Genomic DNA, 24005 nt, shown 5'->3' on the forward strand with positions numbered 1-24005 from the left:
TGTGGAGGAATAACAGCAGTGAGGGACTCAGGCTTGTGTGGGTTTTCGTTCCCATCTCTTTATTTTTCTCTTTTTTTCTTTAAGTTCTTTTCTTCCTGCTCTCTCCTTTCAATTTATTTTGTTCATGGAAGCTTAAAGACAGTTTGAGGTTTTGGACTAGCTAATTGCGTAGCTTCTGTTAATATTACATTAACTTCTTTTAAGGTTGTAGTCTATTGTCTTTTTGCTTATCTCAAAATGCTTAAATGTACTTTTAATGACATTTTGATGAAATTACTCCAAAAGCAGTGTCATGAAGCATTCAGAAAATAGCACATTGCAATTCTGCTTAATTTTAAGGCTTCCTGTATTGCTAAATTAAAGAACAAATAATACCCTGAATTCCGCATTTCATGGTAGATTATTAAGGCCCTACATCTTCAAAGACTTTATTTTAACTTCAAGCATACTACCATGATAGAATAAGTATCTGAAGTTGATCAGGTATGTAAGTCTTTGTAGAAGTGATGTCTTTTTATTGATCCCTTGCAGGAAATGTACTGATGTGTTTGTTTTATTTCTCCCTACCCTGTCCTTTTTGAAACTCTGCTGCGATTGACACTTGACTGGAGATAATCTCAAAACTGCACTGTAGAAACTCTTGACTGAACATTTTGTTTCTGAACTTGTCAAAGATTGTGATCCTTTTGTAGCTCAGTGCTGTGCATTGCTCTGCAGCCCTCCTTCCTGTAGGTTTTGCAAAGTGTGAAGTTTACACACAGGGTAGGGTATTTGATGTGGGATTTTCAAGTGTCTGGAGCAATACTTGAGTACTTTTGCCTTTGTTGTTGACTGTGTCTCTAAACTGCTTCAACTGATTTGAAAGTCCTACCCCAGAAAAGAAGACTTAAGCCTGCTGCTTGTCATGATTTAACCTCAGCCAACAACTAAGCACCACACAGCTGCTTGCTCACTCCCCCCCAGCAGGATGGGGGAAGAGAATTGGAAGGATAGAAGTGAGAAAACTCATGGGTTGAGATAAGAACAGTTTAATAATGGAATGGAAAGAAAATAAAATAGTAGTAGTAATAACAACGACGACAACAATAATTAAAAATTTGTAATGAAAGGGAGATAACAGAGAGGAACAAACCCCAAGAAAGACAAGTGATGCAAATGAAAACAATTGCTCACCACCAAGCAAATGATGCCCAACCACTCCCCAGGCAGCGGCCCCCCCATGTCCCAGCCAACCTTCCCCCAGCTTTATATACTGAGCATGATGTAATATAGTGTGGGATATCCCTTTGGTCAGTTGGGGTCAGCTGTCCCAGCTGTGTCCTTTCCTAACTCCTTGTACACCCAGCCTGCTCGCTGGAGGGGAGGTGTGAGGAGCAGAAAAGGCCTTGACACTATGTAAGCACTGCTCAGCAGTAACAAAAAACACATCCCTGAATTATCAACTGTGTTTCCAGCACAAATTTAAGACATAGCCCCATACTAGCTATGAAGAATTTTCTTCACCAGCTGTGAAGAAAATTAACTCTACCCCAGCCAAAACCAGCATACTGCTTGAAGAGGGAAGAATATTAAACAGTATCTCTAGTACAGGCCTGTTAAATGAATGCCATTTGGTATCTAGTCCTGTACCTGCACAGCTGGGCTTTTGCTGCAGCCCGAACCAACTGTGGTTTGAGGCTTTACCTTAATCTTTAATGCATGTGACTGTCATGCTAATATAACTTTTAATAATATGTACTAGGTAGCACTTTGAACTCCTTCACTCTAATTTAGTATTAATCCACTTGATTACTATATACTAAAAGATCTTGCTATAGTTCTGATCCATTCTTTTTAAATACATCCAGGAGTGACTTTTATAAAGTCTTTATTTTCAGACAGTCATTTAGCCACTCTTGCATAGATGAGAAATGAAGAATGCATTAGTTTTCTTGACAAAGAATAAATGGACTTATTTTGGTTCACTATCTGAATATCTGTTGTCTGGTGGCATAAGAACATTCCTTGTTTATTGATAGAGCATTTAGACCTAGGTATTCATGTCTTGGCTTAAATGCTAATTATTTTTTTTTCCTTAATACATTCAGGAAGGCTAATGTTACTGAATAGGAATGTGGAGGAGGTAGTGTGGGTAATTCAAGCAAGTTTAGTCAGCACTTACAAGATTCTTGAAATGTTTCTTGATGTCCTACAGAACTGTTAACATCTGCATGGCTTGTGAGAAGAGCCACATTTATTACAGCTGTATGGTAGCTAGAATGTGAAAGAAAACGGGGGGTGGGGATCAGAGTTAAGAATGAAGCAGCTGGCTTTCAGTACAGAGATTTATAATTTTACTCTCATTACAGACCGACAGTAAACTCTACTTGGACTCTTTTACATCAACTTCTTTGAGATGGCAGGTTGAAGGCTTGATTGTTTAGCTCTCAGTAGATACAGTTCAACAGAATATATACGATTTAAAAGAAAACAAAGCTTTTAGATAAATAATCACAAGTGAACTTTAGCATTTTGAGGAGCTGTTCCAGTATGACATAATGTGATACAGAACATGTGCTAAAAGTCTACATTTGAGATAGTAAAAAAGAAAGTTTTAAGCAATAAGAAAAAGAAACAGAAATAGTGGAAGAATAATAAATGAGAAGAGAGCTGGCTCCCTGCAGAACGAACGTGCAGTTTCTCGTCTTCATTCTTGTCAGAGTTTGGGGTCGCTGAAGGAAAGGAGGGTATGTTGAGAGACTCCTGAGATCCCAGGCCCAACTGAACAGTGCAGTACTATCTCACTGTGTTTGTTTGCAACTTCTTTTCTCTCTTTTGCTAGAGAAGAAAGTGCAGGAAAAGCAATCAGTATTAGAATCCCATTTTGTGTTTCACTCCTTCCTGTAAAAAATCACATACACATTTCCAGAATCAAGGTTTTTTTTTTTTTTGTACAAGTTTGATTCACCTCTCACCCATTTCTTTCTTAGCCATTTGGACACATTTAAACTGAAGCTATGCTAATATAGTAGTTGTTTCTTAGGTGTCACAGTCTTTGTCCAATTTCAGTTAAGATAGAAGATTTTTATAGTTTTGTTTGCCCATCTATTTGATATGAATGAAAGCTTGTTTTTTTGGTTTTTTTTTTTTTTTTTTTTTTCTGGTTAATGTAGCTTGGTGTGCTTACCCTTTTTTTCTCTGCACGTTTTAAGTGAACCTATTCTGGTTTTGCTCAGTTAACTTCTTTACAACATGCCCAAGTCATTCACAGTGGGAGCGCCCGGATCTGTTTCTGTGTCTCCTACTGTTACTTAACAACCTCAGCAACTGAGGAAGCTGCATGTCCCTGCTCCTGGTCTTTATCTTAAATGGAGGTTCTGAATAATTTTCTAGTACTTTCAAATACAAAACGGTTTGCACATCACTTACAGCGAAAGCACAAACAACTACCCATTAAGAAACAGGGCCAGTAAGGACCATTGTGATGAAGAGGATCCTCTTATTGCAAGAACACTTTTCAAGAGTTGAAGTGTCGTTATCCACCCACATTTCTTGCTCTTCGTACTGTAATGTATATCTGATGTCCTCTCTGATAACCTACTGTGGTTTTATCCCTTCTATCTAACCTTAGACTTTTCACTGTTAAACTCATCATCATTACTTACAGCATGTGGCATTGTAAGGGCTCTAACACATAATTACCACCTCCTTTCCATTCTTCTGACAGCAGAACACAGGCAAACACAAAGTTTTTAATGAATCAATCATGAGAATGATTGCATTTGATTCATCAGTGTTCACCACCTCATACCTTCTGAAGTGAGATTTTAGTTTCTGAAAGTTTATTTCCACCTAGTCGGGTGGAAACACATTTTGTCATCATTTTGTGCAGACTGTTGGCATTGGGCAGAATTATGTGCAAAACTGAGTAGCTCTAAGTCAGGGCTCATAATCACCTTTGGAAATGACCTGTTAAGTTTTTAAAAGGTCATTTGTATGCTCAATTACTGAAGCTACTTGCTTTGTTTCAATAATTATGAAAAAAGATAATGGATAGGAACTCATTTGGGGATAGTTATTCTTGTTAATGGTTTAGTATTTCATACAGGTAGTCCCATGTTTCCTTTTTGAAATTTTCCTTTCATAATTTTAAGAATTTGCCATGGATAGTTGTTACTGTTCAGCAGTTCTTTATTTCTTCACATCCAAGCAGTTTAAACCCTACAACTACTGATGTGTTTTACATGTTTTATTCCAAGTAAAGACCGTAAAGAAATACATTCTCACAGGAGGTCCTAGAACAGTCACTTATGTCTCTATGTTTTTGAATTGTCTCTGGCATTGGGATTTAGCTTTCTTAATACATATGTGATGCCAGAAGGATGTTTATAAACATCTGTGAGACACCCCAGTATTTTTTTTCATTTATTTCTTCCCTGCTTGCTGTTTGATCTGTCTGACTGATACACATGTGAAGAAAGTAAGTTTTGTTTGGTTCTCTGTGCTTTGGTGCAGAAATGTCATTCAGTTTTGGTGGGGTATTTTCAGATTCATGTATCATCACATGGCTATAGTTGTGTGAGCAGGATATGGGTTCGTATGACTGGAAGTATTGTGAAATTGTAGACATGCTGATGTCTGATGTGCTGCTTGCTGCAGTTTTCACTTTTTTGAGTATTTTATATGGGAAGCCGTCTCTAACATCTAACAGGATGATGATGTTGGGGGGCAGAGAGATGTAAGGTTGGAGGGAGCATCTGACTTGTTGATTAGGGTAGATAGGTGACAATAGGGGCACTGAAAATGGTCTTCTGTTGCAGCCAGTACTGCTTAGTTACTGGTTTAAGGCAGAAATAATTAAAGCCAAAATTTAGACAGAAATACTTAATATTGTGTTTGGCATTGTAGAAACAGAATACCGCGTGCTGATGTATACATGCACAGTGTCATAAGCTTTCCTTCCCGATATCCTGAAATTAACTGTTGATACTGGAAAGAACGTTTCTTAAAGCATCTCCCTTTTGACTTTCGGAGTACCGTGCCATTTACTTTGAATTTTCCGAATGGAAAGGCTGCACAATATCGGCTCCCTCTAGTGGTCAGTGGTTACCTGCAAAAATTCCCAGCCTCTCTTCGCCCAGGCATGCTCCCAGCAGCTGGCTGGTGGTTCTCTCCGTGTACTTTTATCCCCTTGCAGTGCTGCCCGCGAACGCGGAAGGTGCGTGGTGGGGCTGTTGCCACCCCATGAGGAGAACATGCCCCTTGGAAGTTGAGAGCCTTCTCAACTACCCTCTGCTCCACTGCAGAGTTTCTTTCCTCCTGTTTAATATTTTTCCCTTATAAAAATGGCTCCTCTTCTGCTTAATCCCCTTCTCAGTGCAGCAAAATGTATTTATCCAGGTAGACTTGGAGCCAAACATAGAGTGTTTCCATAGCATGGAGAGAGCTAAATCTGCTTTTCATAAGGTTCTTTTTCATGTACAAAGATTCTTTTCATGTACAAGAAAACTGACCATATTACCAAGGGTTAAGTGCATCCACGTTGAACATTCAGAGTTCAAATGCATCAGACTTCTTTATGTTGTCAATACTTCACTTGCACATGTAGCATTGAGTGGTTTCTCTCTGATGTCTTGGCTTCTCACCCTGCAGGTTCCCCTTCATTTAACACTCCCTTCAGTGTAACCGGGGACTATTTCTTTCTTAATTTTCTAAAGCAGAACGTAAAAAAAACCCCACAGTAATTATTTTTATATGCAAAATAAATAAAACTTGATTAGATATGTGTATGAGTGCGTGTGTACATACACACACGTGTGCACATATATACGCACATATATAAAAGTAAGCCATGGAAGCTGTACTGATCCACAAAGGCCAATATTAAATTGCTGTGTTAGTAGTCTGTTTAGTTGGTTGATGAAAATGAGATTCTATAAATATAAAAACCTTTTTTTTAATGTATTTTTTTTGGGGGGGGGGGGAGAATACATTTAATTTTAATCTGTTGGGCGTGAAATGAAGCATGTTTTCTACAACTGTCAAGCATGGCAATGCTGCTATACCTGAAATTGTTTCAAAATTTTGCTTATATTTTCTTTGGATTCTGTAGTAATTGCTGATTGCTTTTCAATACAGGCTTCAGCTGTATGGTGTTTTGTTGTTTTTGTGGTCTGACATTTAAAATTCAAAACAAAGGGAAGATACTTTAAAAGAAGAAAGTTTTAAGTTTTATTGTGCAAGACTAAGCCTGCTGTGGTGCTTTACAGTCTAGAAACATTTCGTGTAACTGTATGTCCTGTGAGTGGTCTCATTAGTTTACCTACAGCTGTTTTCAGTATCTAGAGTTAAGCATGTTTCTGGGGCTGTGGGTGCAAGGCTAAACCAGCACCTCTTTTCCTGGGTGAGATCACCTGGTTTCATAGAATCACAGAATGGTTGAGGCTGGAAGGGACCACCAGAGGTCATCTGGTACAACCTCCCCGCTCAAGCAGGGTCACCAAAAGCCCATTGCTCAGATTTGTTCTCTTGAGTATCTCCATGGAAAGAGACTCCACCACCTCTCCACACCTGGGCAACTTGTTCCAATGCTCAGTCAGCCTCAGTGAAGAAGCATTTCTTCATGTTCAGGTGGAACTTCCTATGGTTTACTTTATGCCCCTTGCCTCTTGTTCAGTTGCCTGGCACTACCAGTATGAGTCTGGCCCAGTCATCGTGACACCCTCCCTTCAGGTACTCAAACACATTGATCAGATCCTGCAGAGCTTTCTTTTCCCTAGGCCAAACAGGAGCAGCTACCTCAGCCTTTCCTCACAGTAGAGAGGTTCCAGACCCGTAGTCATTCTAGTAGCCCTTTAGCTGGACTTCCTCCAGGAGCTTCAGGTCTCTCTTATACTGGGGAGCCCAGAAGGGATGCAGTGCTCCAAGGGAAGCCTCACCAGCGCTGAGTAGAGAGGGAGGATCCCCTCCCTCGACATGCTGGCAGTGCTGTTTGTGATGCATTCCAGGACACCATTGCACTTATTGGACACAAGGGCACATTTCCACTGCCCCATGGACAGCTTGTTGTCCACCAAGACCCCAGGTCCCTCTCTGCAGAGCTGTTTTCCAAAAGGTCAGCCCCCAGCCTGTACTGGTACACGTGTGATTCCTCCCCAGGTGCAGGATCCTGCACTTGCCTTTGTTGTACTTTAAAAGGTTCCTCTATGTCCATTGATCCAGCCTGTCCAGATCCTTCTGAATGACACACAGCACCGTGGGGCAAGAGGACAGCACTCTGGGGTTTCTTGTGCCAAGGTGAATTTGTAGGTGAATTTGTGTGAATTCACTGGTTTTAGAAAGGGGTTTACTCTGGTTTTGTATTTGTTAGTCTGGTTTTACATAACACACGCAAGTTTCTTCCTTTCGCTCTTCCTTTACATGCTTACGTTATTCCCTGTTAACATGTGATATATTAGGCCAGACACTTATTTGAAATATGCTTTTGTTTTTGCTAATGGTAACATTTGTTTTGCTTGTGAGCTTATTTGTCACTAAATAATGTTACCTCATGATGAAAATTTTCTTACATTCTGTCTAGACAGTCACTCACGTTAACACAAGATGTCTTTAATGGCATCATCCGATGATGTGAAATTGTAGTCTTCAATAGTGTGCATTTCCACAAATGCAGAAGCACTTATTAGGGTAATAAATTGCTCTACTTGAAGATTATCAGTAGCGAGATAGGGGAAAAGCCTATAGTTGGATTCTTCTGTTGCTGGGAGTGGCAGTAAGTAACAGTGGTAGCACATGAATGAGGATTTCTGGGCAAAATAGGTTTCATTATGTATTTTTCATCGGTGGATTTCATTGGTGGTCTTGGTTGACTGAATAGAAACCAAGGAGTCAGTATGCCTGGTGACAGGGGATCACCAATTCTTGTGTACACGAGCCATGCTGCCAGAGCAGTCTGAATACCTCTGGTTCTCATGAGGCAAAGAGCCTATATCTAAATGGGAATATTCATACCGTCTGATTTAGCAGCCATAGGAATTAAGAAATTAGAGGCTATAACTGTTCTTTTCACTGATTATATGGGAAATCTAGTCTGCTAATTTAGCTGTCTGTGTTAGATGGTAGAACCCATGTTTGATTCTTTTTGACCCTAAAGGACTGGCAGGTTTATAAGCGATGTCTTTATAAAGTGCAGCCACAATAACTTTTTTGCTGGTGGAATAATTTAGTACCTGAAGGTGTCCTGCAACTAAGTTATTTTAGATTATTTTATCTAGTCTGTATTGGAGACTTCAGTTCTAGTTAAATCTAATGGAACACTGCTATCAGTATTCTCTTAGGACTTCTTGAAAATGGGTACAGCTAGGCTTTATACTTTATGTTAGTGCATTAAATAATAAGGGAGTTTGTACTTATTTCACTTCAGACCTTTTTTAGTAGTGTATAACAAACTACCGTTAATTTAGGACTGTACAAACTTTGGGTTAAAAATAAAAATATGCTCTGGAGATCAAGTTTGGGAATTGTAATGGCATCGAGAGAGAAAATATTCTTACTTCTGGTGGGAAGGATATGTGCTATGTGGGGTTGAGTATGGTAAGAGCATGTCAACAGTACCAGTTTGTTGCTAATGGCATTTGGGTTTCTTATGTGTCAGTCGTCTAACTTCATCTGTAGTTAATAGTCAAATTGCATGCAATCCTGACAAGGGTAGGTCTTCCAGTGAAGATGGTACAAAAAGGAAGTTAACTACTGGTCAGGGAGCCTTTGGGAAGCTGCATCTGAAAACACCCCAGTAGTTTCCTCTGGAAATATAGGAGAAATGAAAGGAGTGATTGCTAATGTGGAGGGGTTGTCATCTTTATAGCTCATGGTGGGGAGGACAGGGAATGGGTTTGGCCAGCAGTTGTGCTGTTTGTCCTCTGGTTCTTCGTGCTGGAGGTGGTGAGCAGCTCTTTTTAACTTCACTTGGGCCTCAACATTTAGTGAGTTAGTTTGGAGTAGCAGTAATAGTTCCTGTCATGTGAAAGACAGCCAATCAAAACATAAGGTTCTTAGTTAAGTAGCTTGTCAATAAAATGAAGTAGAAAAGATCCAGAAAACAATGTAAACAGGAAAACAGTATTTTGATACTGATTGTGGGACTATTTGCTTATTAACTGCATTAATTATGCATACATAGAGGCATTTTCATGATGCTTTGTAGGATATTTAGAATAAATCTGCATTATCTTTGCCTTTGTTACAGACCAACTGATATGTATTCCGCCACGGCAAGTGAACTTGTAGACTTTGTATTCTGGGGGTTTATGGAAACTTAAGGCAGATGCCACACTTGGCCCTTATTTTGCTTGTCTGTTCTTGTTAAAGTATTTTATAAAACATTATGTTGGTATTAGATTTAGATTTAGAATGTGTTCTTCTCCCTGTATTCTGTTGTATGTTCAAGCGATTTTACATGGTCAAATCTGTAAAGTCAGGAAGGGGGAAGGAGAAGAGAGGCATTTGAAAAAGGTACAATTCTGCCAAGCATCAGTTTTTAATTATTAAAGACTGAAAGTGAATTTATGATATTTTTTGAAACTGTCAAAACATGTCAAATCTTTGAGTCACAGAATGGTTTGGGTTGGAAGGGACCTTAAAGCTCATCTAGTGGCATCCACAGCTTCTCTGTGCAGCCTGTTACAGTGGCTTACCACCCTCTCAGTAAAGAACTTCTTCCTAATATCTAACTAAAAGGAAAAATACCATTTTTCTATTTTTTTTTCATCTTTTAAAATGAAATGATATGGCAAGACAAGTTTCTTTCTTTCTTTCTTTCAGGAGAAAGCCAAGCCATAACATTTTTGTCTCAATTCTGAGACTGATATAATGCCCTCCTTATTTTATAGTAAGTCCAACTGTCTGCCTTCAGCTGCTATCCATGAGCATGGGACACATTGTTTTGCCAGTCAGAACCTCTCAGCCTAGAGACCTGAAACAAAAGAAAGTGCTTCTGCGGTTTTAGTTTGTTTTCATGATGGTAGGACCAGACAAGGATGAAGAACATAATGCAAAGCATTCTCTGCCATTTCACCTGCTTTACATAGGATTATAGAATAGCTAGGATTGGAAAGGACCTTAAGATCATCCAGTTCCAACCCCCCTGCCTTGGGCAGGGACACCTTCACTAGACCATGTTGCCCAAGACTCTGTCCAGCCCAGCCTTGAACACTGCCAGGAATGACTGCTTTGGGAAACCTGTTCCAGTGCCTCACCAGCCTCACAGTAAAAAACTTCTTTATATCTAGCCTAAACTTTCCCTGTTTAAATCCATCACCTCTTGTCCTGTCACTACAGTCCCTAATGAAGAGTCCCTCTCCAGCATCCCTATAGCCCCCCTTCAGATACTGGAAGGCTGCTATGAGGTCTCCACACAGCCTTCTCTTCTCCAGGCTGAACAGCCCCAACTTTCTCAGCCTGTCTTCATACGGGTGGTGCTCCAGCCCCCTGATCATCCTCATGGCCCTCCTCTGGACTTGTTCCAACAGTTCCATGTCCTTTTTATGTTGAGGACACCAGAACTGCACACAATACTCCAAGTGAGGTCTCACAAGAGCGGAGTAGAGGGGCAGGATCACCTCCTTCGACCTGCTGGTCATGCTCCTTTTGATGCAGCCCAGGATACGGTTGGCTTTCTGGGCTCCGAGTGCACACTGCCAGCTCATGTTAAGTTTCTCATCAACCAGCACCCCCAAGTCCTTCTCCTCAGGGCTTCTCTGATTCTCTTCTTTGCCCAACCTGTAGCTGTGCCTGGGATTGCCCCCACCCAAGGTGCAGGACTTGGCTTGGTTGAACTTCCTGAGGTTTGCCCTGTTCTACCTCTCAAGTGTGTCAGGGTCACTCTGGATGGCATCCTTTCCCTCCAGTGTACCCACAAGGTCTTCCCACCAAAACCAGGAGAGAGTAGCACAAACATCCCATTCAGCTTTTGCGAGGCAGGGTAGAGATTGCATTATTCTCAAGGCTTTTTTTAGCACATCTGAAGAAAGCTCTGATAACTTGGCCTGAGATAACTTCAGTGAACTCCCATGATGCAGAATTTCCTCCAGATCCTGCATATTAGATGAGAAGAAATGGGCAAATTGAGTGTGCTGTTCATTTATCTGAAGAATAGCTGGTGATATGAACTGTTAACTATCTGAGTAGAGGAGAACCAAGATAAGACTGCAGTTGTGATTGCCTTTTGCAAAGGGGTCATCTTCAGTATGTGAGCTTCATGCCCTGTGCGCTAAAGGGGCAGTGACATGTTGTCTTGAAAACTGCTATGTATGTCCACCGCTTGCCCCACACACATGCTCATTCCTGGTGGATAAAGCTTGCAGGCATAATGTTTTGTGACAAAAGACAGAGTCAGAGTGTCTGAGCTGCTTTCTGATACTGCCCTTCTGCAGATCATCTAGGGAGTAAAAGTTGTCCACTGGGGAGCTGAAAGCTGGGTGATGTTTTCTTTCTAGGCCAATAATGTGACTGCATCTGGTGCTGACAGAAAGTTATGTCTGTGTTATGCCTGTTTGAGATCATTTGTTTATAGCAGAAAAACAGCCATTATGTTTAGGTCCTTGTTTATTCTTTAAAAAAAGTCAAAAGGGCCAAGAGATGAATGGAATGAAGACTGGACCGGTCTCAAACAAGTCCCAGGCATGCTTGGCTGGGAGAGGGTCTGCAGCATTGTTGTCCAAATGTCATGCAGTGCACAGGGTAGGTAGGCTTTACCATATATACAAGGGTCATATTGTATGAGGCCTTTTCAGCCAAGGCAGATACCTCGTAGTATTGTCCTGCTCTGTGTAGTGACAGGTCTGAGAGTCAGGAACTGTGGGTCTCCACAAGCACTGCCTTGTAACAGTGCTGCATGGCTTGGCCAAACCTGAAGGAGGGACTTTAGATTAGTGATTGTAGTGTGATAGCATTATGGTTATGGATGAGAGAGCTATGTAATTTGTCCTCTTAGGGGGACTTGTGGGTTCCTGACTCCCAGTTCGTCACTAGTGTGACTCTGCAGTTACCTGCTTGCAGATTCCTTGCTATCCCTCTCAAAATAATCAAAATTAGTACAATGCCATCTAAGTAACCATAATCAATATGAAGTCCCACAGATTTAGATCTCCATTTGTATAAATTGGGATGGTGGAGGCAGGTTCTAATCCTGTGTGTCATACGAGGGTTTGTTCTTGCTGTGAGTTTAAAGGAAACAAGACAATGGGCTCTTTTAATTTGGCAGTTTTTATTTTTATTTTGAACGTGTTGGCACAGAAGTGGTAAGTACTGTACAATCAATATAGAGCGTCTTTTAAGAATCTTTCATGCCTGAATATACATCTGGAACTGTTTGCACTAACTAAAAGTAAAATAAATGCCACAGCATATTATACCATACTTTTTTTCATTTAAAAAAGGAAATTGAAAACACACCACTCCTAGAAATGCTTGACATTGAATTGGCTATTGAAACGGTATCAGTAAAGTATTTATATATTCCATATTTTGTTCCATACATCAGCTTTGCTTGATGCGTTAGACTTGGAAGGGTTCCATGTGAGTTGAAATGTTGCCATATATGAAAGACTGCCTTGTTTAAAAAGGGACTAAATCTTTTAGGGTACAGGAAGTAAAGTAAATCAGTTTGAATACATACACATCTCTCTTTGACCCTGCTCCTGCATGTTCTACTTTGTCTCTTCCTTGTTTGTCTTCAGAAGCTGGCTGTGCATACAGCAAGTATCAGTGTTCACCTAAAAGCTAAATATAGTGATAAATATAACTCCTGCCATAAAAACTGAATGAATGACAAGAACAGTGTAGTTTCATGAACCAAGAAATCCACTGAAAAAATATCATAATTGAAAGTTGGTTTTACAATGTTCTTTAATTTAAAACGAAGCAAAATACTTCTGTGGTAAAATCACAGTTCTTCACTCTGCGCTGTAAGGGAGATTCAAGAATTTATATTTCAAAATGTTTGGTGGGTTTTTTTTTTCTTTAAATAAAAAAAAACATAATCCAAAGCAAATGCAGTAGATCTCTGCATACTTGAAACATATTTTCTGAATTTATTTTAAGTCTCTCACTGCACCAGTGGGTTGTGTGTATGGATTAGGACTAGACCATTATTTCACCATCTATCTCCATCCTGAATTGATTGCAGCGAACACTGCAGAATGAATTGCAGATGTCTCCTTTTTCATCTGGTTTGGAGGACCTCTGTTTTCAGCCCCATTTGATCCGAACTGGGCTAAGGAGTGCAAGTCTGTCACTGTTTAGAAGGGTTCAGCGGAAGAAATCTTTGCACCTCAAAGAAGTTACTCTCTTTGTATACACAGCCTGCGCTCTGAAATGTGTGTGCTGTGGGGTACTGCTTGGATGAAACTTTCTGGTGTGTCCCTGCTTGTTCAGGATTATTGTTTGAAATGTCAGAGTCCAACAGGAAAAAAAGAGAACTCTGTGTAAATGGGGAGCTTGGTTTGGCAGGAAAGCATAAAAATGTTGGTGAATTCAAGACACTAAGCAATTTTAAGACATACTTTTCCTTAAAGTTCTTCCAAATTTCAGGCAAAGTGCAGTGTATATGCTTCTGTATTATAAAACTGGAGCAAATGTACATGAAGTGTTGCACAGGCAGGTTTTCACATGTAAAGATGTTTTCCCCTTGAGGGATTCTTTCTTTGTCTCCCAAACCCTCACTGAATATACAGATAGTAGGATAGCCACTGGGAGTTTGTATGAAAAATGTCTGTACTTAAAAACCATCATAGAATAATATGGTTATGGGGAAACTTGGCTTGTGAATACAATTTAAATAGTGTTTTGCCTTTAGCTGTCATATCATCAAACTGGGTTTGTTATATTTTGGGGGGTTTTGTTTGTTTGTTTGTTTTAAAAATAAATAATGATTTGTAGAAGCTGGAGCTCTAGGCTAAGTATCAGACACTACAAGTTTTAGGAGTTCAGATCACAAGAACTAGTAACGCTTTTACCAGCATTGGCAGTGCTTTGTACTATCATCACCACTCTATCCCCTGAGAGACCTATGTCTTACAAACATTGCTGCTGAGGTTCTCTGGGATTGTGGGTGGTGGGACGGCTGTGGGTGCAGAGCTACTGTGGGCAGATATTTCCAGCTCCATAGCTCCCATGGAGGTTTTGGAGCCAGCTGTAGAGGCAGGAAACAGGTCAATAGCATCTGTAAGAGCACAATGGCTCCTGCAGGACTTTTGCTATTAAGGAAGGTGGAAAAGTGGGATGTAAAGGCTGTTCTGGGTGGTGTGTTGGTGTCGCTGTCTTCCAAGAACCTGGAAGAACTTTACATTTTGCACTGTACTACTTCAAAAGCCCTCTCCCCACCCACCCAAGGAGAGTCTGTGCTCTGACAAGATAATCTTGTACCCTGGTTAGAAGTGTTTTGAGGTGTGCTTGAGAGGAGCCTTATATCTCATTACAGAAGGCAGACCTGGGGAACTTACAACCAGAGATAAATCTGTCCGCCTCACGCTCCTATAGTAGCAGAGTGGGGTTTGGGGCTTTGCAGGGTGGGGAGAGAGGTTAAACAGAGGTAAGTGGCTGTAGAGTTTGGGGTTTTATTTTTACCACTCAGGAGTTCAAAGAAATGTGTAATTGAGAAAGTCAAACCTAATGTCATTAGATTTGTATGAGAAGTACAGGATAATTTCAGCAGTCTGCAAATGGAGCGGCAGACACTGTTTGAGGAGTAGAAACCAGTTGGATCACAGTAGAATGGCAGTCTGAAATTGGAGGGCAAAACCAACACACTAATTCCCCCTACGGTGTTCAATTTAAGTAACAAAACATTGCCAGCTTTTGGGGAATGGCTCCCCCCTCCAATCCGAACTTTGAAATGTAGCAAAGGGAGAGGAGCAGGAACCTTGTGGTTGGTTACATACTTGGGGATCGGTTTTAGTTATCAACAGCTGAACTGGAGGATACAGGCTGTGCCTGCTCACTGCGAGCAGCAGACTGTTAGAGGAGCTTGATTTCTCTCACTCCTTCTTCCACCCACCTCCATCTCCTCTGTGCCTGTGTCTGCGCTCCCACATGCTTCAAATCTGTGTACCTGGACTGCCTTCCTTAACAGTTCAATGTGAGTGTTAGCAGAATGAAAACCAGATGGACCAGCAGTTCCCACTGTTATCTCCCCAACAGCTCTGGCAAGCCTCCCTTTCTCTCTCCTTTCTTGGCATGGCAGAAATATTTGCCTTTATTTAGGAGGGCTTGGGCTCACTGCTGTGCCTCTTTCCCTCTGTTGCAACATGAGCTGAAAGCTATTTATTCCCTTGTTGCTGAGGTTGGTTGAGGTGAGTGGAAGATGAATTCGGCTATTAAGGAAGCAATTAACATTTCAAGATGAGTTTTCACAGTTCTTTATATTAAATGAATGACTTATTAAAGATATAGATTTAACTCTTTTAATGTAATGATATAGAACGGATATTTGTATAGAATATGTTTAAAAACTTGATTTTGTTTTCCAGCATGTAATAACTTACTGTTGCTTGATTTGCAGATCAAATCTCACCCGTGTAGCAGCCTTAATATTTAAGCTAATCATTTTGGATACTGTTCCCTACACAGCTGAGGTTTACTAACCTTAGATCCACACTAAAGATCCTGTAATACTTTATCTGTGTTCCCCTCATTCTGTTCTGGGAGTGTTTCACTGCTCATCTTCCCCAAACTTGCCTCTAAATTCTACATTAAATTACTCCCTTTAACTGCGAACTAAAGCATCTGTAGGCACTTCAACAAAGGATGACGATGGCTTTTATAATTGCAGTACCTGACACACTGTACCTCTGAGACATACTTCCTCACTTTCCTCAGTTTCAGGGAGCTAAATATTGATATCTATTAATTATGTGTTGTTAATTTCTGTGGTAGGGTTTTTTTTTTGTTTGGTTGTTTTTTTACTTTCTGATAAGTAACTGTTCTGATAATTAGAGTGTTTTGAGGCTCTTTTAAACATACCCTTCCTTTGTTAAATGTGTGTATTGCGTTTTGTTTCTCTTAATGTCTCTCAGGGCAAATTTTAGTTAGGATTGTTTAGTTGAAGTTTTTACGTTGTTAGTAAGAACAAGAAGCACATCACGAAGTGGAGTGATAGAATTTGTAGCATATGGTGGGCTTTGCTATTGTCTTGAATTAAAACCCACAGACTTACATGCTTGCCCATTAGCAGCGATACTTCCTTGCTTTGCAAAATAGTTTAATGGAGTTCAGGCAGACTTGTGTAGGACAGTGTAAAATAAAGAACCCTGATCCCCCAAGAAGGGATGGAAGAATTTAACTGAATGCTCATAAAAAGCTAAACTTGATCTTACTCATCTTTACTCACGATGGCTTACTGAACACCTGACATGAGTAAGGAAGCCTTAATTTTGCTTTCAGTTGGTAAATGTTGTCAGGTTTTACTCATTCTTGATAAATGAAACATAAGGGTTTGGGTGAGATTTTAAAAATTCTAACACAGAGGTGACCATAAAGGTGTTGGCAAAAGAAGATACTTCTATAGCTTCCATATCAAGTATCTTCCATCTCAAGATCTTTAGTTGCAAGAGAACTGTTAGGTTTTCTACATTTTTCTCTCCCCCCCCCCCCCCTTTATTTTCCTGGGGATGTAAGTTTCTATTTGCAGGTTTTGAACATGAAAGTTGTTCTTAATGTGTGATGGTGCAAACTTAGATGCTTTAAAAAACCCTGAGTGGTATGTATGTGTGATGACTGACATACCATTTTGGCGTGTTGTGTTTATTTTTCTGGTGTATGTAAGAATATCCAAGGGCAGGGTAGTAAAGTGATCCAGGAGGCACGCGGTATTTAACATAAGTATCTCTCCATGATTACAAAGAGAAGTGATGGAGAGGGTAGCAGGTGTTACGAAGAAGAGACGTGGAGAGAGCTGGCTTCAACCAATATCCTACCCAACTTCTCATCTGTACTAGAGATCTTCAGGTTTTAATTCTCAAAGAGTTGTTGTAAGGGGATTTATTACCTTCCTGTCTCTTCATCTGTTTTTTCCTCCTGGCTAACATGAGAGCCTTGAAGGGAGGTGGCATTATTGCAGCTCCAGGAGTGCTTGAGAGGTAGCATCTGCACATGCTAGAAATGAAAACAAAAGACAATGCAGCACCACTACAAATGAGGTCTTGCCATCTGTGTTATACCTTCTTAAGTAAGGTTTAGATGATGTAATTTGGGAAGATCACACTGGAGCAGATAATCAGGTGTAATCTTTTGCAGCAGATGCTGAAATGGCTCACTTTTTGCATTAGCTTTTAATTTTTTGTCAGAGGGGGTGTGCTTGGGGGAATAAACCAGTGTGTTCCTGTGGTGTGTGTTGCAGATCGCACTGAGAAGCATTCCACAATGCCAGACTCACCTGTGGATGTGAAGACACAATCCAGGCTGACGCCTCCAGCCATGCCACCTCCTCCCACAACCCAAGGAGCTCCAAGAACCAGTTCATTCACGCCCACAACGTGTAATTAGACTTATTTTCTTCCTTTTCTTTCATACTCTTTCTATTCTCTCTATAAGGAAGCAAAATATGTGAAGGGAAATGTGCATGATATGGTGGGAGCAGCATTTAGTTATATTAATTACAATAAAGTAATTAAGCAAATCTAAGATTGCAACAGGTTAGTGCATCTTTAAGTTATTAAAATATTCAGCTCAAGAGTTGTGTTATTTCGTTGATAACTTGGCCACAGAGTTAAAGAACAGTGAGCAATGCTTTCCCATGTAGTTAATGCTCAGATCAGTCCTTCTGTGAGAAGTACAGAAACCCTTCTTTTTTATGCCATTCTGTTGTTTAAAGGACCCTTTTCCCTTCTGTAGAGAAACTTTGGGGGGTGGGGTTGCTTATGTTTTTAAAGTGGAGGATAATGAAAAAAACAAACTTCATCCCACTTATGATTGAAGAATTCTGATTTAAATGCTATGTAATGTCTAGTTAATATTGATATAACCCCCAAAATAAAAGCTTTTTATTGTTTTATCTAGAGATTTTTAACCTGTGACCACTTGGGGCTGCATCTCTGTCTCAGTTTATTGATGTAAACATACAAGAAACTCAAGTAGTCTTGACGGAATTACTCTGCATTCGTATCAGTGTAACTGAGATCTGAATCTGGCATGTTGTCTGGACTATTCTTTTCACAGCCATGAAATGATCCACATTTCTCTTACCAAGATTTAGCTGCAAATTTTTTGGTTTCTTTTATACTGCCTTGTAATAGTATAAACATGAGAATGTGTTTACATTTCACATTTTAAATAAAACATTTTTAGAACCGTAGAATACATATGCCTAAACAGAATGAAGGCAGCATCTTCTATTTGTCTTGCCTATGTCTGTTTAGTCCTTTTCTGTCTGCTAAATGCCTTATTTAAAATTCACCTCTATGCAGAAGTCCAGCTGGAGGCTCTTGTACTACTTCTCCCAGGGAACCCTGTCCTAACGATTTACATCCAACTTAAATACTGAGGAGGATTTGTGCCAGCTATTTGTGTAAACTCAAATTTAACCCAGTGACCCTGATCCTGCATAGATTTGGCTGTTTTGCTTAGCCTCCAGCACCTGAATCATCCTAGGAGCTGCTCTGGTCTAAAGTTAAATTGTTTCTAGGTTTTTGCATGGTGGGTTTCTTAGAGAGAGCTTTCAAATGTGATGCACTTTGCATCAAGGTTCAGGGTTATCTTTGGCAGTCATGAAAGGAATAGGGCAGTGTTCTTCTTTAATCACTTTTATAATCCTCAATGTAACTCACAAGATTTCTGGATGTTTATGATTGGGTTCTGCACTTTGGAAAGGCGTGTGAACCATAGCTGGATTTTTGGGGCTGTTTATATAAAGACTATCTAAAAAAGTCTAGTTTTAATTGCCTTTTTTTTACCCTGTCAGATTTTGGAGTTTGTCTTTAGTGGTTACAGCTTGTACAGTAAATAGTACTTCTGTTGGAGTGTCTGTTACATTTATTATTGCGACAGTGGGAATGCCTGTAGGCCAGGAAGATCATACTTGTTTTCTGGTCCAGAATATGCTTATTTTCTTTGATTTAGACTATTAAAAACTCTTGACATATTCTAGTTTGAAATTTTAAATGCTAAATTCTGTTTTATTAATGATGTGGTTTTGTTTGAGAAATTATGTAGATCTTTGGCAGTTGGCAAGTTCAGACGTTACAAAGAAGGAGAGAAAATTACTAATATGTAGTGGGCTATTAAAAAAAAAAATTCTAGAGAAGCAGCATTTGGGGAATATTTCTTTATTTCTTTTGTTGTGGGAGAAATTTTACCTTCCTTTCTCCTCTTCATATCCATCCAAGGTAACGAACTCTCCTGTTCTGTGCTTTTTTGATTGCACCCCCAGACTCTCTGCTGAGAGCAGCCCCTTACCAGTGGCTGAGTTGTTGGGTGCTGTCAGGCTAGAGGACACAGTCTTATTCTTCCCAGTCCTCATTTACTAAGCTCATGATATGATGACTTTGGGCTGTGCAGGTTCCTTGCAGTCACAATGTATTTGTTTACTCAGATACCTCACTGTACGGCAGTGCTTGGAGCTACACGTGGAGCTGAACTTGCTGAGACCAGCTTCTTTCTAGTTTTTCTACTTCTTGTTCTCCCTAGCCCATGCAGCTAGAATAGGTAACCAAAAACTAGGTTAAAACACAAGCAGAAACTAGATATCTATAGAAATAGATAGCTTTTCCTGTGGTGCTTCAGAAGGGCACTTCAGTCATTAGGACAAAAGCTCCTTCAAAAGTATTGCAGTAGTGGTTTAAATTGGGTAATAGGGTAGTGATCTAAATCTAGTAATAGGTGTGCACCCTCAAAAGGGACTTGCTGTCTAACAATAAAGATGACTGATAAAGAAAGTGACAAAAATTGGGATGTGTGGCTTCAGAGCGGCTGGTCATTAAGCAACATTGAAAGTTCTTTAAGTTGCTAGCTCGCCATGGTTATGCTTTTAAATAGGAAGCAACTTAGGCTTACTCCTATGCATTTTTTATAGTAGACAAATTCCTGATTTTTAATGTCTTTCTGGGATGGGTTCTGAGTGAGTTCTCAAAAAGAAATTGGCAGATTTCTCTAGGGCAGTGGCTGCTGAGCATGGTGCTGGTTGCTACTGGGTGCAGTCGTGTGCTGTGTGCCCATTGCTGTCATTTTGGCGAGTCAGACTCAAACAACAGCTCAACAGTTTGTTTGGCTGTTGCTATTCCAAGTAGCCTGGGTGGAAAAGGATGTCCTCAGTTTGATTCTCTGCTCTCTTCTGGAGTGTGGATGAGAATCAAACTGAAATGGCTGCCAAAAACTGTCTGTTGTCTTCAGTATGTCTGCATGAATCTCATTGCCATAAATTTTGAACATTTAGTACTTCAAACAGTTGTTCTCACAGCAACCTTGCAACAGGAGGGGAATGCTTTCTTATCCTTTTAGAGGTACAGTATTGGCACATGAAAACAGTGATTTGCTCATGGTCTTCGAGAAGTCTTCAGAAGTCTAGTTTCATGCTCTAGCTGCGAGGCTTCAGGCCACAGTGAGCATGGCACCATTTGTACCTGCACAAACAACTTTGTGTGCTCCATATGTTAGCAGCTAGGAAATCTGTATCTGAAAAAAATAACCTTCTCATTGGGTGGTGTAAGGTTAAAACGTGAAAGTCCTGTTTTATAAACACAGCTGTCAGTTGTGTGTACGAAACACAAGTAAAAATATTCAGAGATAAACTGAGGCTTCATGAAATATGTCTGCACATTTTTTTCTACCCCAAGGAGGAATTTTTTTGTCTTCAGTCATACATGCTCTCATGCTCTTTCCATTTCCTTCCTTCTCTTTTTAAAACCCTCTGAAAAAAGGGTGGCATCCAAATGATGCTTTCCAGGTGCAGGAGCATTTTGATGGGGGTGTGTGAGCGGCAGCTGCTTTTACTTCCAATCCATATATGGTTCAGTACCAGCTACTGGGAAAGAAATAGAAACTGCAGAGTGTTGCTCTGTCAAAAGGCTAATTATCTTTGATTGTTCAACTTAATTAATTTTGAGGACAAGCACGGAAAACATAAGCTGATGGATTTCCCTCTCTGTCTTTCTCTCTTTTCTCACACCCCTCTCTATTTTGTCCTCCCTTTTCTTTTTCTTTCAGTAACCAATGGCACTAGCCATTCACCAACAGCGTTAAATGGAGCTCCATCTCCTCCTAATGGCTTTAGCAATGGGCCATCCTCTTCTTCTTCCTCTTCTCTGGCTAACCAGCAGTTACCGCCAGCTTGTGGAGCTAGGCAACTCAGCAAACTGAAGAGATTTCTTACAACCTTACAGCAGTTTGGCAATGACATTTCACCAGAGATTGGGGAGAGAGTGCGTACCCTTGTGCTAGGACTTGTGGTAAGCAAACAACTAATGATACACTAATTGTGATATTTTTCTCTCCTTTTCCCTCTCTATGCTTGGCATGTTTATTACATGAAAGAGTGGGTCATAAACGCTGCATATATCATACCAAACGTGAGAACGAAGCACTGGCTCTTGCTGCTGGAGCTAACTTGTAACTTGTCTATCTTCCCATAAGTGACAGTTATTCCCAGTCAGATATAGACTTGACTTTTTTTGCCAGTATATATTCTGTTGTAATGGTGCGAAAGGGTTTTCATTCTATACTGGCAACACCCCTAATATAGACATCCCTGAAATATATAATGTAGTAAAATATGGTTTGGCTTGCCTTCCTAGTTGGCTGTGAAAAGGAGAGTGCCCTACATATATAGTGGTAGAATACTGGTTAAAAAGATGAATAAGCCTAATATATGTCTGGACTGTGGTTACACAGTGGAAAACCTTTTCTCAGTATTCATTGAACCCAACAAGGAGGGACCTGGTGGTGCTTACTGCTACTTAAGTCACCCTATCTAAAAGGTTACCTCTACGTGATTGTACGGCTGAATGAAAATTTCAGCTTTTTCTTACCCACTCTGTCAAGTTGGGCTGCTGTTTTACAGGCAAATTGTTGTGAATCTGGCCCAGGATTCTTTTTTTTCCCAGAAAAGTCCTCTCTCCGCCAGATGTTGCTGTCTCTCATGTATCTCGTCCAGCAGTAATTGGACATACCAGGAAAAATGCTGTTGTGGTGCTCTAATTTACGTATGTTCTGAGCAACTGCAGTTGCCACTGACTTAATTTGAAGCAAAGACTGCCAGTGCTGTTGAGTACTAGGGCTCAGGCGTTCTCCACTTGTATCTTCACAAAACCTATGTGGCAGCAGTGGGTACCCCTTCATTTGAGTCGGTGTCAAAAGGTTTAATGTAGGCAGTGTAACTTCAGTAAGTCCTACTCTTCATTTGTTTTCATACCCAAAATGCCTTTTTTATGTGGTTTGGCTTTTCACATGGTTCTCTGTGGAAAGGGGAACTAGTAAAGAAACTAATGGTGGCTTTAGGAGATCTATTTGCCCTTGATTTTCAGATCAAAAGTGCTTGCCCACTGTTAATTACAGTTGATTTCTACTTTCATCTGAGCTCTGAGGAGCAAATTGGCATCTTTTCCTTGGGAATGTCCACATATCATGTTATTCCCTTGGTCAACCCTATGAAGCATGTGGTCTTCATGGTTATGCCCTCAGCTTCAAAGTAATAACTTTCCTATGTAGCCTAGAACATTATAAATGATCCTCTTCGTAAGTACAAGAGGCAAAGTGCAGTTTTCCTCCTCAAAAAATAAGTGTGATTTTTTCATGTGTGCATGCTAATTACCACTTCTGCACTGGGAACAAAATTACAAGAGGCTTCAATAGGAAATAAAAAAAATTGTTGGGAAAAGCAGCTTTAACTGATGTTTGAAATGTAAAAGCATTTCCATGCCTAGCACCTGAGAGCTTAAACTACTCTAAGCAACAGGCGCTGAATGGCTGAAATGCTGGTGATTTCCTTTGAGTATTTTAATAAGGTAATAATTTAATATGTGGCATGCTTTTCTTTATCCTCTTATCAGTATCAAGAATGAGTTATTAAGCAGTTTGAGAGTGCTTTGGTTACTGTTTCTCTTGCTAAGTGTTTTCATTATTTTGTCACCAAGACAGAATTTTTTTTCTCAACAGAATTCTACTTTGACAATTGAAGAATTTCATTCCAAACTGCAAGAAGCTACTAACTTCCCACTGCGACCTTTTGTCATCCCATTTTTAAAGGTATTGCACAGTTCAGTGATCTGGAAAATATTTCAAACCATTTTGTTGCTAGGTCACAGATGTGTGTTACAGTTTTTCTTTTTAAGAGAGTCAGGAAAATGAATAACGTTTACGGGTTCCTTTCCATAGCTTTGTGCATGGAACTGCGTTTGAGTGTATGGTTGGGACCATTTTTGGTACAGGACCTGTCGGTTCCCTAATTCTATAATCACTGTTGTTTGTTTTATATTTTTAGTTTGTAGGTATAGCAGCTTTTACAAACTAAGTCTTGAGACTTGGTTATAAATATAATAATTTCATGTGCTTGCAAAAAGCTAGAGTTTTGCAAACTTTGTGTGATTCAGACTAAGGGGATGTCAGGAATTCCTGCTACCAGCCCTTTTTTAAGGTGCTGCTGATCATTATTAGTACACAATGAGATTGTGACACTCTGCCATGCAAGGAGAAGACAAGTATTTCTTTAGATTCCAGCCATCAGTACAAATGTGGTGTCTTAAGGAGGCTGGTGACTCTGTCCATGTGTTTTATGCTTATGCACCTATTATTAGAAATTAAAGTCTCATTAAAAAACAAAAAATGCAACACATGATGTGCAAAATAGGAATCAGGGAAGCAAAATCTTCTCTGAAGTCAGGAAGTTATTCTGTCTCTCACCTGTCAGTAACTACCTCCTCTGAACTGCCATGACCTTTGAACAGTCAATGTTGCTTTCTCAGAGGATGTTGTATTCTGTTATGGTTGTGCTGTGGAGATGAATTTTCTAGAGATAAGGTATTTATTACTCCCATATTTTTTTT

At 40.0% G+C, this 24005-nt stretch overlaps 1 protein-coding gene across 11 annotated transcripts in view; it reads left to right on the top strand.

Moving 5' to 3' along the window:
• RUNX1T1 (RUNX1 partner transcriptional co-repressor 1) overlaps window positions 1–24005 on the top strand; it is a 121212-nt gene that overhangs the window by 50400 nt on the left and 46807 nt on the right. For 8 of the 11 annotated variants that reach the window (XM_062604575.1, XM_062604571.1, XM_062604569.1 and 5 more), the window contains 3 exons: window positions 17372–17509; window positions 21172–21413; window positions 23119–23208. In XM_062604575.1, coding sequence (XP_062460559.1) covers window positions 17395–17509; window positions 21172–21413; window positions 23119–23208 — 447 coding nt within the window. In that variant the 5' untranslated portion in view covers window positions 17372–17394. Of the gene's footprint in view, window positions 1–15295; window positions 15327–15358; window positions 16390–16643; window positions 17112–17371; window positions 17510–21171; window positions 21414–23118; window positions 23209–24005 lie in introns of those variants that run through there. The other 3 variants (XM_062604576.1, XM_062604573.1, XM_062604577.1) reach the window with 3 other exon arrangements.

Source organism: Pezoporus occidentalis, unplaced genomic scaffold, assembly GCF_034315485.1.
Source record: "Pezoporus occidentalis ecotype Australia unplaced genomic scaffold, CSIRO_AGI_Poc_V1 ctg87, whole genome shotgun sequence".
Classification (NCBI taxonomy): domain Eukaryota; kingdom Metazoa; phylum Chordata; class Aves; order Psittaciformes; family Psittacidae; genus Pezoporus; species Pezoporus occidentalis.